The sequence below is a fragment of the Notechis scutatus genome, chromosome Z (genome assembly GCF_049901735.1).
Source record: "Notechis scutatus isolate UNSWTSFEM ecotype Mainland chromosome Z, rNotScu1.2, whole genome shotgun sequence".
In the NCBI taxonomy this organism is placed as follows: Eukaryota; Metazoa; Chordata; class Lepidosauria; order Squamata; family Elapidae; genus Notechis; species Notechis scutatus.
This window is the reverse complement of record NC_142025.1, coordinates 97,208,376-97,221,909: the sequence shown is the minus strand read 5'-3', so window position 1 is coordinate 97,221,909 and position 13,534 is coordinate 97,208,376. Positions and strand designations below refer to the sequence as shown.

At 36.8% G+C, this 13,534-nt stretch overlaps 1 protein-coding gene across 2 annotated transcripts in view; it reads left to right on the top strand.

Annotated features, from left to right (window-relative positions):
- The first annotated feature begins 318 nt into the window (after positions 1-318).
- Positions 319-13,534, top strand: part of ARHGAP23 (Rho GTPase activating protein 23) — a 201,768-nt gene continuing 188,552 nt past the window's right edge. The window contains exon 1 of one of the 2 annotated variants that reach the window (XM_087946482.1): positions 319-451. In XM_087946482.1, the coding sequence (XP_087802608.1) occupies positions 398-451 (54 nt within the window). In that variant the 5' untranslated portion in view covers positions 319-397. Of the gene's footprint in view, positions 452-559; positions 626-13,534 lie in introns of those variants that run through there. The other variant, XM_087946483.1, reaches the window with a different exon arrangement.

Below are 13,534 nucleotides of genomic sequence, written 5' to 3'. Positions count from 1 at the left end.
CACCCCCTCCCCCCGCCCCATACTCCAGTTTTTTTTAATGAAGGGTGGGACAAGCTGGTAACAGCTTCACGGGTTGCTAAGGGAGGGGCTTTGACTATCCAATTTTCTCTATAGATTGGCAGAGGAGGAGAACGTTGCATCACGCAAGTGGTGGCGAAGGCACTCCCGTTCTTTCTTTCTTTCCCTCCTTCCCAGCCTCTCCGCGCCCCCCTCTTTCCCCAACGTGCAAAAGAGACAGGAGTCTCACATGATCCACTACAGGCTGTGCCTTTGGATGACTACGGGGAAGGAGCGAGCAGGGAGGGGCCGCTGGGTGGAGGCAGGCAAGCAAAGGGCTAGGTCGTGCGCTCTGCAGCTGTGCCCGCTGCTACCGTCAGCTCTACCGGAGATACTCCCTATGGATCACCCTGCGCCGCCCTTTGGAGACCGCGAGGGGTTTAGCATGGAAGAGGTAAGGGGGCAGCGTAGCTTCTGGGGAAAGCAGCTGGCATCAGGGCGTGGCGCTTCTGCTGTCCTTATTTGAGAGGAGAGGGCTGTGTTTGCCATAGGGAGGGCGCGTACGGGAAGAAGTGGAGGGGTGATGACTTCAGTGGGTACGGTGCGTCTGGTCTGGATGGACGTCGAGGTGAGACTTTAATGGCAATAGCGGAGCTTTTTGGGGGTGGGGGGAGAGAACGTGTGCTGAGGCGCTGGCTGATAGCAAAAGTGCCCGAGGCAGGGCTGCAGCCTCAGTCACCAGGGGTGTGGGAAGTGGGATGCGACCGTGTGGAGCGAAAGCGGGCAAAGGCGGCTTCGGTGGAGATGCCTGGGGATGGATGAGAACAAAGCTTTCAGGGAAGAGGGTAGGGGATGGCATTTGGTGACTTGGGATTGTGAAACATCTGTGGGTCACCAGCCTGCACTGGATGTGCAGGATGGAGACCTCCTCGGGTAAATACTGGGCAAAGGCGGTGGTTCTTTTGGGCGCCAGAGGTGTGTGCTACTCGGTGCTTTCAGCTACGGAACCTGATAGAGGTGCTGAAGATCTAAGGTGGAGCTATTCTGAGGAATAAAGTATTTCTGGATATACAGAAAAGACAACAAAAGAGTACTGGGTGCCTTTAAAAATAAGCTTCATTTTAATTTTTGATATTTTAAACTTTAATTTTACTCTCTAAAGACTAGCCTTTTTTTTTTGGTAGAGGCTGTGATGGGCTAGAACCAATCCCATAGAACAGGTAGAGAAAATGTGTAGATTATAAAGTTAAAATCCAGGGCTGGGTGTTGCTGGACCTTTGTGTCACCTGCTGGGCAGCTGTATGTGAGGACAGAACAAGAATCAAGTGACAAATTGAGTTTCAAAAGGCAATGGGAATTGATGGCATAATATAAACAGGGTTTTATGTGGTTGGGTAGTGCGTATCATTAAAAAAATTATATGGTTTAATAGTTTGGGGCTTAATGTGGATGCAGCCATGATGTTATAAACCATAGTCTAAGACTGTCTTCTTCATACTGAGTCATTGTATTTTCAAAAAAACGATCTTTGCAACAAACCAATGTGCAAAACCAGCTCTGTAGTACACAAAATTTTATCAAATGGAGTGCAATGGATATTTGTATTGGGGGTAATTAGGCACATGATTAGTCAGAAAAGCCTACATAGAGTTAAAGTGTAGGACAATAGGAGCATACAATAGATGAAGATTTACAGGATTTGGGCGGTTCTGCTGTGGAAAAGAGTTGAATTGTTCAAGATGTGGGGTTGAGATAATTTGGATTTGGAGCGATGGAGGTTGAACAGTGCTTTGATGAATTGGATCAGCATTTGAGTTTATGGAGCTTATGAATATTTACAGTATATAAGTTGCCTTGTGATTTTTGGAAGTCTGAACCCTTGAAAAACTATCACCAAAACATATGTCCCTAGAAATGACATTTAAATCCTAGAGTTTAAGAATGAAATAGGGAGGATTATTACTTTATTATTACATTATCCAATTATGACAAGATAAATGGAGTTCAATTTGATTTTATGGATTAATTCAATGGATTTGAGCAATAAGAATAAAACATTATAGAATCCTTATTTATTGTGCTTCATACACAGAGCACAATATACACATACACAGAGGCAATGGGATAAAATGGTTGGTATGTCAGACTATTTTATTTTTATTTATTTTTCACATTTTTGTACCACCCATCTCCCTCAAAGAGGGACTAAGTTTTTTAACTCAAATTCAAATCTCCATTTATCCAAGAAATTTACTATGATGTCGACTGGCTAGCCTGGAGGGCTGTTGTAAAACCAAGATGGGGATGAAGAGAAATGGGAACAAATTCATACCATACACACAAACTTGAGATCTTTGGAAAAAGATGTACATTTTGAAATTGCAATGAATTATGTTTTGCTTTATTTTAATGTGTACAATTTTTGGTTTTTTTTGGTTGTCTAATAAACTTAACACATATCTAATATATGTATCTTTTTAAAAATCTGGTCACTTACTTGTAAAATATTTATTTTAAAAGTTTGTTTTATTTTCAGAAAGTTTCAAGTTAAAATGTGAAAACAAGAAAACAAGAAAAATTGTTTTTAAGCAATTTTAACAATTTTAGTGGAATTATTGGAATATTGCCAAGAGTACCTCCAGTGAGATGTTTGGTTAACAGTAAATAAGGTTCCTTGAAAAATAATTTATTAATTCCCTGCTGATTTTTCTCAACGAAGTACAGCTTTGAGAAATGCTTGGTGTTTTCTGTGCTACAGTCTTGATTCACACAGGGTGTCTGTGAGATTAGTAGGCCATCTAAACTGACTCTGAATCCTAGAATAAATCTAGATGTCTAGAATTTTCTGTACTTTCAACGATTCCCAATGAAAATGAATTCAGAAAGTTCTCGACTTACAACAGTTCATTTAGTGACTAGTTATAACAGCACTGAAAAAGTGACTTATGACCATTTTTCACAGTTATGACCTTTGCAGCATCCCCATCATCATGTGATCAAAATTCAAATGCTTGACAACTGACTTGCATTTATGACGGTTGCAATCTCCTGGGATCATGTGATCCCTTTTGCGACATTCTGACAAGCAAAGTCAATAAGGAAGCCTGATTCACTTAACAGCTGGGTGACTAGTCAACTTCAATTATTCACTTAACAGTGGCAAGAAAGATTGTAAAATGGGGCAAAACTCACTTAACAAATGTGTCACTTAACAACAGAAATTTTGGACTCAATTGTGGTCATAAGTTGAGGACTACCTGCAATGCAATCTAAAAGTGAAGAGTTAAGTGATGCTTCAGTATAAGGGAAGCCAATTTTCTCAAATAATACTGTGGGGAGGTGATCACAATTTCTTTCTGTGTTTCCACAATACACATCGCATCCATAGTGGAATCCTTAGTAAAAGTATTCAGTTGAATTCTAAGCTATCAGACTGAATTTCCCTTCTGCAGTAAGAGATGAGTGATTGGTTTGGTCCTGGACTGAAAGGGGCTTATGAGCTCAGCCAATTGTGATTTATTCAATAAAACTACATTTAAGTAGGCCAAGGCTTATTGTAATATGTGAATGCAGCCATTGAGTTTATGTCTAAGATTAGATTTGGGCATCTCCCAATCTATGCGTCATTCTTTCGGTTGCAACATGTCACCAGTTCTGATCAGAAATCATGTATAATTTCTGTCTCCACTGATGCAGAGGCCTGGGAGCCCTGTTTCTGTACTTTTCCATCTATCACCCTTAGTTTTGTTTGCTTATTCCCTATACATTCTTCCTTTCCCAGTAATTTAATTTTTAGAGATAACAGTTTGTAGCAAGATGTCCAGTGCAGAATGGAAAGCATTTCTGTGCCTATGTGAAACATCCGTTAAACTGAAAACAAATTAGAATAACCCTAAAAATTATACCCATTCATCTTTAAAAGTTTGCCTGAATACAAACAACTTGCAGCAACAAGCTGATATTTACGACTAACTGGTAATTAAACAATTGCACTTTGCGCATGCTCACTAGGTACTGGTTCTTGCTTCCAGTTTGGCAGAGATCAGTCTGTTCTATCTCCCAGCTGTTAATGCATTATATGAGCCATAATGTATAATTATGTATCTCCCAAATGCATTTCTATCTGTGATTTTATTCTGACTTTTGAACCAATGACAAAGTCCAGTGGCACTTATTTCCTTTTCAAATGAAGCATCTGATGTCTAAATATGCACATTTTTACATGGAAACATTTGCAGTTTTGCATTTGTCAGAAAAAAAATTGCTGGGCTCTTGCTGTTGGTTTATCCATAAAGCAACAAGAATTTTGTTCCTCCTGTCCTTGAGAAAAGAGAAAAATATTAAAATATTTTTTTAAAAAATGCTACTCCCACAATCTACAGGAATGAAGCTGGTATCATATATTGAATGTATTATGAGTTACTTTTAGGCCTGTCTTTGATGGACTTCAAGCTGCTTGATGCCCCATGGGCTAACAATAGCCAAGATGGAAAAACCAGTAACAAGTCAATATTCTTATGATATTCCTATAGCTATATCTTAAAAGAATCAATGCTTTTACACAGAATTGTCCAGTCACACAAATTATCTGAACTGTAGGAAACAAAATCTGTACTACAGTTACTTGGTTCCTTCCCTCATTTTATCTGCTAACGTGGGAAAAAGCTTTCTGGGTAAAGTTCCGCTTTTGGTTCTTTAGTGGGATCTTATGGTAGAATTGAAATTTGGCCTTATATGAGGCTGATATCCCCAATTTCGTCCTCCCACTCACCATTTTCCAGAGAAATTGGCTATGCATATAACACGTCTGATCTGTCAGCTACAACTGAAATAGTTTTGAGGCATAGAGCCTAATGATCCATAGAGCCCAATGGCTGGAGAGAAATGGTAGTTCATCATAGATTACTGTCTTGAGCCTGGTTGATTAACTACCCTCCAAATGCTGCTCTTACCTGCACTCTATAATACCTACATTGTGCTAAAAAGGATCTGGGTAGTTTGTGGTACAGCATGTGGTATAAACCAAGTCTCCTAGATGATGATTTCATACACTGATTTCATACATTGTATGTCTTGCTTAACTCTGGGTTATTAAACTTAGTCATGGTTGGTTGATTTTACACTACAAGCTAGGCCAAAACCAAGCTTCCTATCTGATGACTTATCAAGTGATTTTTTTTTTAAAAAAAGCAAAGAATTGCGTGTGAAACTCTCATTACAGTTGTAGTCAGTATTGAAATAAAAGGCAATTCTCAAATAACTTAATAGAAAATACTTCCCACCTTTTTGTCAAGACTCTTGGACTAACATGTCTTGCAATTATTGGGGACTAAGTATGATTCGAAGGAGAGTTTTCTTAATGAGGAACTGGAAACATACCATTCAGAAATCTTTCTTCAATGCTTTTTCTAAAACAGGCCAGCCAGAAAGAAGCACTGATTCCACTCATTCAAATGCTTAGAGTTAGCCTAATGATTGAACTAGTTTGTCCCAGTCTGGTGACAGCCAAATGTTAAATAATGGTTTATATTTTTGGACATTGGCTGCAGGAAATGGTGACTGCAGTTCAACAATTGGATGCAGCCCAGCTGGATTGGGAGAACCTAGAAAAAAAGGATAGAAGTGCCCATCAGAAGTTGGCAGGGGCAAAAAAAAAAAAAAGGAAACAGTGAGCTAATGAAGATTGGACAATGGAAATTTTTTCTAGGAAGGAAGGAGTGACTTAAACTGGCATTCCATGAAATAAGTAATGCTGATGCAGGGCTCAGAGAGCCATAGGCCACTGTGTATAAGTTTTGTAGTAATGAAGAGATAAGTTATTCAAAGGTTATTGAGAGGCTCTGGGCATACACGATCCCCTATTTGCCCTTGCCTCTAAAGCAGATTATTATATTGCACTTTAAATTGGTGCTAAAATGAGACTATTTATTTGGGATGATACACCAAAGAATATAGCATAATTTATTTCTAATGAAAAGTGACTACATTTTTAATGGGTGAGATCTAGTTCAGGGGAGTCAAACTTGCGGTGTCATATTGTCACGTGACGTATCATGACTATTTTCCCCTTCGCTAAACCAGGGGTGGGTGGGGCCAGCACATGATGCATCTGACCCACTGGCTGTAGTTTGACATCCCTGATCTAGTTGTACTGTGCGTATATGTGTGTATGTCTTTATTTGCAGCCATTATTGGATGCACATGCCTGCTGAACTCTCATTTTCACAAGCATGCTTTTTTCCAAATTGTCAGGAACAAGATAAGAGCGCACTCCTTTTATTTAGCAAAATCTTTAATTTATTACACTAACTTAACACATTTTTATTTTAAATCTCTTTCAAAGCAAGGGTGAATTCAACCAAAGACTACAAGAATTTGGTAGTATCATGATAAAGAGGGTGAGAGGGGGGTTGGCCCACAAGTTCTTATACCATATCTTCCCAACAATTTTTCGTTGCCTCCTGGGTGTATCTCTCTCTATGTGTGTATTTAGAGCAAGTGGGCAGTATGTACTCAACCATATTCTGGTAATGTAATGCCTGAAACATTTTAAAAGTAAAATAGTTGTAACAAATAATTAAACCATTCAGGTATATAAAAAGCAAAGTTGCAATAGTTTGCTTATTTCATGTAATTTATTCTGCATATGCCAATCAAGTGTAACAAGGGAAGGAGCTATTCAAGGTGCTGAAATACCCAGTCAATGCTGGAAATCCTGTTCAGAACCCCCCACCTCAAAGTTATTTCTCTTTGAAGATATTTTTTCAACCAATTTCAGTCCCTTTCAGCTATGAGAATTAGAAACATCTACGTTTTAAGCAAACACATTCTGTTGAGATTTAGCGGATATTCCAATCTTCCCTCATATTAAATTCTCTAAGGATTCCAGCCCTTGACCATGCACAAACTGTTAAAAATATGCATACTCAATGTCCTAGTTCAATAGTCAAGACAGTACATTTTTGCAAATAATCTGTTCCTATTCCTCAAATAACTTGCTATTGTTCCTGGAGTTTTCCTGAAAAATCTGTCCTAATGATTAATTTGACTTGATTTGAGTAATTTCCCTCCCATGTGTATATATGTGTTGAGCTACTATAATTTTGGGGTGCAAGAAATTTGCTTTGCAGAAAATATATGCTGTTTTGAGTTACATTCCTACTGACTTCCTGGAGAGCATCTGCTTAACTATAGTTAATAAACAAGAAGTCTGCAGCTTGATAATATCTCCTGGTAAAATGAGCAGCTGTAATTGAGCAAAGTTTTAATCACTGAAACATCTGAGATACATACTGCTCCCACTGCTCTACACTGACCTGAAATCCCAGATGCACAAAGAATACACAGTCTTAGGAGGAAAATATTTTTCTATTTACTCCTACAGAGAGTGGGTTCAAACTTATCATTCTTCTAAGCATCCCTTCCAAGTGTCTCACCCAGCCTGGTGTAGATTGAGAACTTGTGGAGGGTCTCAGGCTGGGGAAAGGATGGAGCAGGATTGTTGAAAATTGTTGTATTTTAGTATATCTACTCTAAGCAACATAAAATCTGGCTCTGAATGTTGGATATGCCATCAGACTCTGAATGATGGCTTGGAAGCTAAGTTGAGTTGGTGTCAATGGTGGTTTCTGTTTCCAACCCAACAATCCTGTCATCCCATACAAATGTCCTTAATTACTTATTTACTTTTGATATTCCAATTAATTTGGTGTCCCTGAAGATACAAATGGTTGTGGTTTGAAGAATCTTTCTGATTTCCGGTTTCTCTTGGCTTGAGATCACTTATTTTCAGTTTAAATTTCCAGGATTGGCTATATCCTTTGTCTAATATTGCAATGGCTAAACACCATCAGTACTCTTCTCATGTATTGTAACGCCTATCATCATGCTTCTTTCTTCTGTCTTTCAATTCAGCCTCACTGGTTTATTGTGATAAGCCTATACTGTAAGAATACTGTAGCAGTGGCCCTTAATGTTTCTAACCATTGCCAGGCCTGTTTCTTTTGTGCCCACAATCTATAGACAAAGGCAATTCAAAAATAGCTGTTTTTGGGAAGTAGAAAAGAGTTGGCTAGCAGAATCAATGCAAAGATATTGCAATGTAATACCACAAATTAGCAATGACACAGGTATTAAAATGTTCAAAATACAGATCAATACATCAATGAAATTGGCTGATTAAAACAATACCTCTTTTTTTTTTTTGGCCATACCAACTTCTTGGCTAAAGACTTAGCAAAGTAAAAAAGCTGATGAAAATTCAATTAAAGCAGGGATGAGCTTTAGCTCGGAAAGATGTTGCAGAAGTTGGAGGATCCAATTAGAAAGGTCTCTCTTGAGCAATTGCCAAAAGTTATTTAGAGTTGGCAGAAGAGAAAGAAATTTATGATAGAGATTTATAAGGGCACTTGTCAAATTTAATCAGAATAGTAACTGCCCAAATTTAGGTCTCATGCATTGAGCCTTAGGTGTGATTTCCTGAGTGTCCTACTTTCAGATGAGAAAATAATAAACAAATTTGGGCAATTCTGGTTCTTTTTTCCCTATGTGCTTTCTATATAAATGGGAGGAGAGTTGTCTATTGGTAATGTTACCTCTTTTCACCTATGTAATTAACTCTCATGCTAATACAATGTTTACAAAAAATCTTACCCTAATAATAAAGATAAATCTGAGTAAATGCAGATAGACAATTTCTCACCACTCTGGTCAACATTGTCTAAGGCACACACTTAGAATTACCAGAAAGTAGTAGAGTTCCCTAATTTATATTAACAATTGTATGCACAATGGACCAAATCATTCAGAGAAAGCATGGAATAATCTGTAAGATAAGATGTCTGTCATGATAAATCTGAAAGAAAAAGTAAGGGAAATATCAGATTTAGATATTTCCTTTTCCTTTGTGATTTGAATAAAGCCAATAGCTTTGCTAAGATTTAAACCTGCTGTGTCTCTACCTAGGACATTCTGGCTTATAAATTCAAATGATTCTTATGCTATAACTTTTCACAAACTGATTTTTGGACACAGTAGATCTTTTGGATAAAGACTCTGCGACAAAATTAAACAACTTCTTTTATGCCAATGGACACATTTAGAAGTCTGATGTCACAGATGCTCTCACAAAATGGCTACCATGGTAGCCATAGTCAGTCACAAAACACCCAGTTACCAGAAGGCAAGCTTTCATCTTCCCTATCCCCTCTTCTAGTCCCCTAGATAGTTCTCTTCTACTTTTTGTGTTGCTGTTTTACTTCTGAGCAGGTGGGACTGTTTCCAAACAAAACAGCAGGCTAAAATTACCCGCCATTTTCTTTACCAAAAATGCCTGTGCAGGTGGACAAAGCATGAAAATGGCTTTGGAGCAAATATTCAGAAATTTTTGTTATGTGAACAAAAAGAACAGAAGCATTCCTGAAGTCCAGGGAAGAGAAGAGTTAAGAAGAGACTCAGGCTGGCTTCTCTCTGGCCCTGGGAGATAAAAGAGAAGGGAGGAAAAGTACAGTCAGATTGCAAGATTCTGTTATTATAGTCTTTCTATGGAGTCAGCTTCCTGATCTGGCCTATCTTTTGAGGCTGACAGCAGGATTATGTGAGGCCCAGAAGTATTTTTGTTGCTAAAAGCTGACATTGATTTACAATAGCCAATTTCCCAATTATTCATGTATTTTAATTAAAATACTATTTTAAAACCATAAAGTCGATAAACTAAAACAGATTGTGGTCAAAGATATATTGGTTTCATTGACATCTAATTCCCTGGTTCTGCCTGATGACTGTTACAGCCTGTAGCTTGTTCATCCTTGAGGCAAAGTATTCCTTTTCATGCAAGGTAGTCATCCTCTTCATAATGATATAGATAAATCTATACATTATCTTTCCATTGTTTTTTTTTTTTAAAAAAGGGCTGTGGACCTAGAATTTGATTTGATTCGATAATCTTTTATTGTTATGCTAATTTACATTGTCTCGTATCCTGTTTGTTCCCACTCTGAAGTTGCAGATTATCCTGGTTTTGATGATATATCCTTTATTAATTTAATATTGGATAGTCCTCTTTCTGACCTTAGTGTTCCATTAAACTTAATAATGAATCTTTTAACTAAGATCCATTGCTAATTGTCTATCCAAATCTTCTGTATTAAATCTACTACAAACTCTTGCTTGGTGATGTGGCGATGTTGATGCCTTTACATTTCCTTTATACAACATTCAATTCTTCTATGTATTCTTGTGCTTATACTCCTGAGAGGTCATTACTTTTAACAATCTTTGTTACAATTAGCATCATTTAGTCTCTCTTCTCTCATTCTTTGCACAGGTTGCAAATAAATGGTAAATAGAGAGCATTAACCAATGGTAATTTTAGTTTGGACAAAAAAGCTCTCCAAAATATAGGTCACTCTGTGAGCTTTAATCAGTGCCTGCCTTCTGTCTGCAGTTAAAAAAGACCACACTGCATGCCCCACCCCAAGCTGCTGTCAAACTAAGTCCTGCTTTCTCTTGTTTAGCCAAGATTGCTACTGATCTGACCCTCAGCTCTTAGTAATCCTTTCAAAATTATTTTTATCAAGGTTGAATTTAGCTGTGAAGACCAGGTTGCCTCAGATTCTCCCAGCATAGGTGCATTTCCTATAAATGCGTATATGCATTTCTAAAATAATAGCCATGTGCTGATTTTTCTTGAATATTATTTTATTTCTTAGTTTTCTCTTCTTTGTTCTTCACTCAGATGCATGTAAAACACGGGGATAGTGTAGCCTTGGGCTTTTCATTATGTTTTTGGACATTTGGCAGACTCTGAGCACTTTAATGGGTCTATTAAAGACCCAGGAATGTTAGATTATCTTCCTCCTGTTATCCGTTATAGTTTGAAAAACATATGATTACAGTATGGCTGGCAAACAAGCATACAATTCTTTAGGCAGATATTGACTTTTTAGCTGTTATTATTGTTGAGTTGTGCTATCTATGGTCGGGTGACATCTGCCTGGGGAGTATGTTTTAAATGGTCTTTTTAAACAACTGGATATGTTTTCACTATTTATAACTAGAAGCTTTTCTTAAGAGCCACTGTTTTTAACTGAAAAGCAGGGTATAAATTCAATAAATAATCAGAGTTCATGATTGATCAACTTTGCGTCCCTTGTTGAAACTGGTGGGGGAGCTACCCTGTTAGGTGAATGAAGCTGCTGATCCACTCTCATTTTCTGATAATGTATTTAGGGCTCAGTCAAGAAGGATCAGAGATGATTTGTAGTAAGATTTAAATATCAGCGGTTGCGGTGATGTTTCCCAGCCTGATTACCATTTTCCCCCTCATCTGAGAAGAGGGAGATAGTTTGTCTACCAAAACCATCTGTCCCAATGTTTCTGACCTGCTAAAAAGAGCTTTGCTTACACTCATCTATTTGACACCGTTTTTGCCAGTATTGTTGGTCTCTACTACCTGCAAAGGAGTGTTTGCAAGATACTTGTGATATCTTTGTATTTCTAGCAGGCAGGACAGGAAGGACAAAATTGTGGATAGGCCCAAGTCCATCCAGAAAAATGATAGAGTGATTGCTCTATCCTGAAATTTTGCCCTAATATTTTCTCTCCTTTCCCAATTACTATTTATTCAATTATTTGTGAAATGAGTGTATGTTCATTCAGAACTAGTGATAATTTAAAAGACATTCTACAGTTTACCAGATTAGATTTCATTGTGGACCTTACCTGGCCTTGACAATGGTATGTTGTATTAAAATTAGAGGAAGACAGGATCTACAGTAACTCTTCATCTTTCAATTGCCTTGTTGTAAGTTTTGTTTTGTTTTGCTTAAAGAAAGTAAATAAAAATGCTAAGTACAGTATGAATGTTTGCATCTGTGTGTGTTTTGTAAATCACACACATTTGTGAGTTATGGCTCTTAAACAGTTAGGTATCCATGAAGATGAAAAGAGTAAATAATGACAACCATTATATCATATAAATGCTGCAAATTATGTCCTTACATCAGATATTGTAAAATCAGTATATCATAATTATGTCATTTATGCTATGCTACCATATGAAACTATATGTTATTTTGACATCATATCTCCTTATAGATAACTTTTTCCCAGGCCTTAATTTTTCCAGCCCTCACAATAATTTTAGAAAAAGATATGAAGACAAGAATTTAAGATTGAGTGTATCCTTTGACTTAATTCTAAGATTCAATGTATTTGTCAGTTTCTTTGCTCATAATGAACATATCTGGGACCCAGACTAGATCTGGAGAAATTGTTACCTGTCTGAAAAAAATATTCTATGAAAATTATATGATTTTTATTTAAAAAGAAAGGTACCAAAAAACTATTTGGATTTTTCTGGCATTGTTACTTGGAATCTACATGGATTTTTAAAATGAAAATGTCTTCAACTATTTCCCCCTTATTCCAAAATGATAGAATTCACTGGCCATAATGAAAGCCATCAACTTAGACATTTAAAAGAGGGGGAGGAAGGATATAGCTTCCATTTTTAAATGTTTAATAAAAGCTAAATTGAAAACAAAATCTTATTACTAGTTAAAGCCTTATTTAAAATAAAATCTAAACTGAATACAAAAACTTGTTAGCTGAAAGCAAATAATGTAATTAAAATGTAAAAAAAACCAAGCAGCTAATTGGAAATAAAATACCTGTTTTCATTAAAAAAAATTCCTTAATAGGAATAAATAAACCATATAGTTTATTAATAAATAAACCATATAGTTCATTGTTGCAGCTGCAGTGATGACTTTCAGAAAATATTTGAGAAACACAGTTGAAACTTTTTCTGTGTAATCCAGTAGATCCTTTACTGGATCCTATAAATAACAAATAAGCTAGCTGTTTTTGCCATATTCTGTTTATGGAGGTAATTTTGCCTGATTTGTAGAGACTGAGAATATTATAAGACAATAAGACAGACTTTTGAACTAACTTCAAGAACTCTTGAATTTAGTTAGGAATTTTGAACAGTATATATTATTCATGTCCAGTCTTCAGCACTGTTCAGCACTGTTCTCCATGCATATATTACTGAAATCTCCAGACACTTCTCTGAAAGGTAAGATGATAATCTTATGTAATATTTCTAGTTTCCTAAACCTGCTCCTATGAAAGCGTAATACTGAAGAATTTAAATGTTAGTTTAGCAGTCTTTTGTTTTTCAGTGATGTAACAGGAAACTTATTCTTCAAAGGGGATTTAAGCATTATAGCAACTAAGGTTGAATTTTATTTTGTAATACTTAAGTAATTTTTAAAATTGCTTTGTTTGGATGTCATCTAAAGTATCTACTGACATTCATTTTTATCAAAATAATATTTAAAAAAGCCTCCCTGCATTTCTTGGACCAAGACATTTTTTTAGATTATTATCCACCTTATTTTTCATATATAATTTATGGTGGTAACATGGCAATATTCCTTTTTCCTACTTTCCCCACACAATGAACTTGTGTGATAAATTGGGCTGCAAAGAGTCAACCAGCCAGTTTTGCATGCCTAAGGCAGAATTAAAC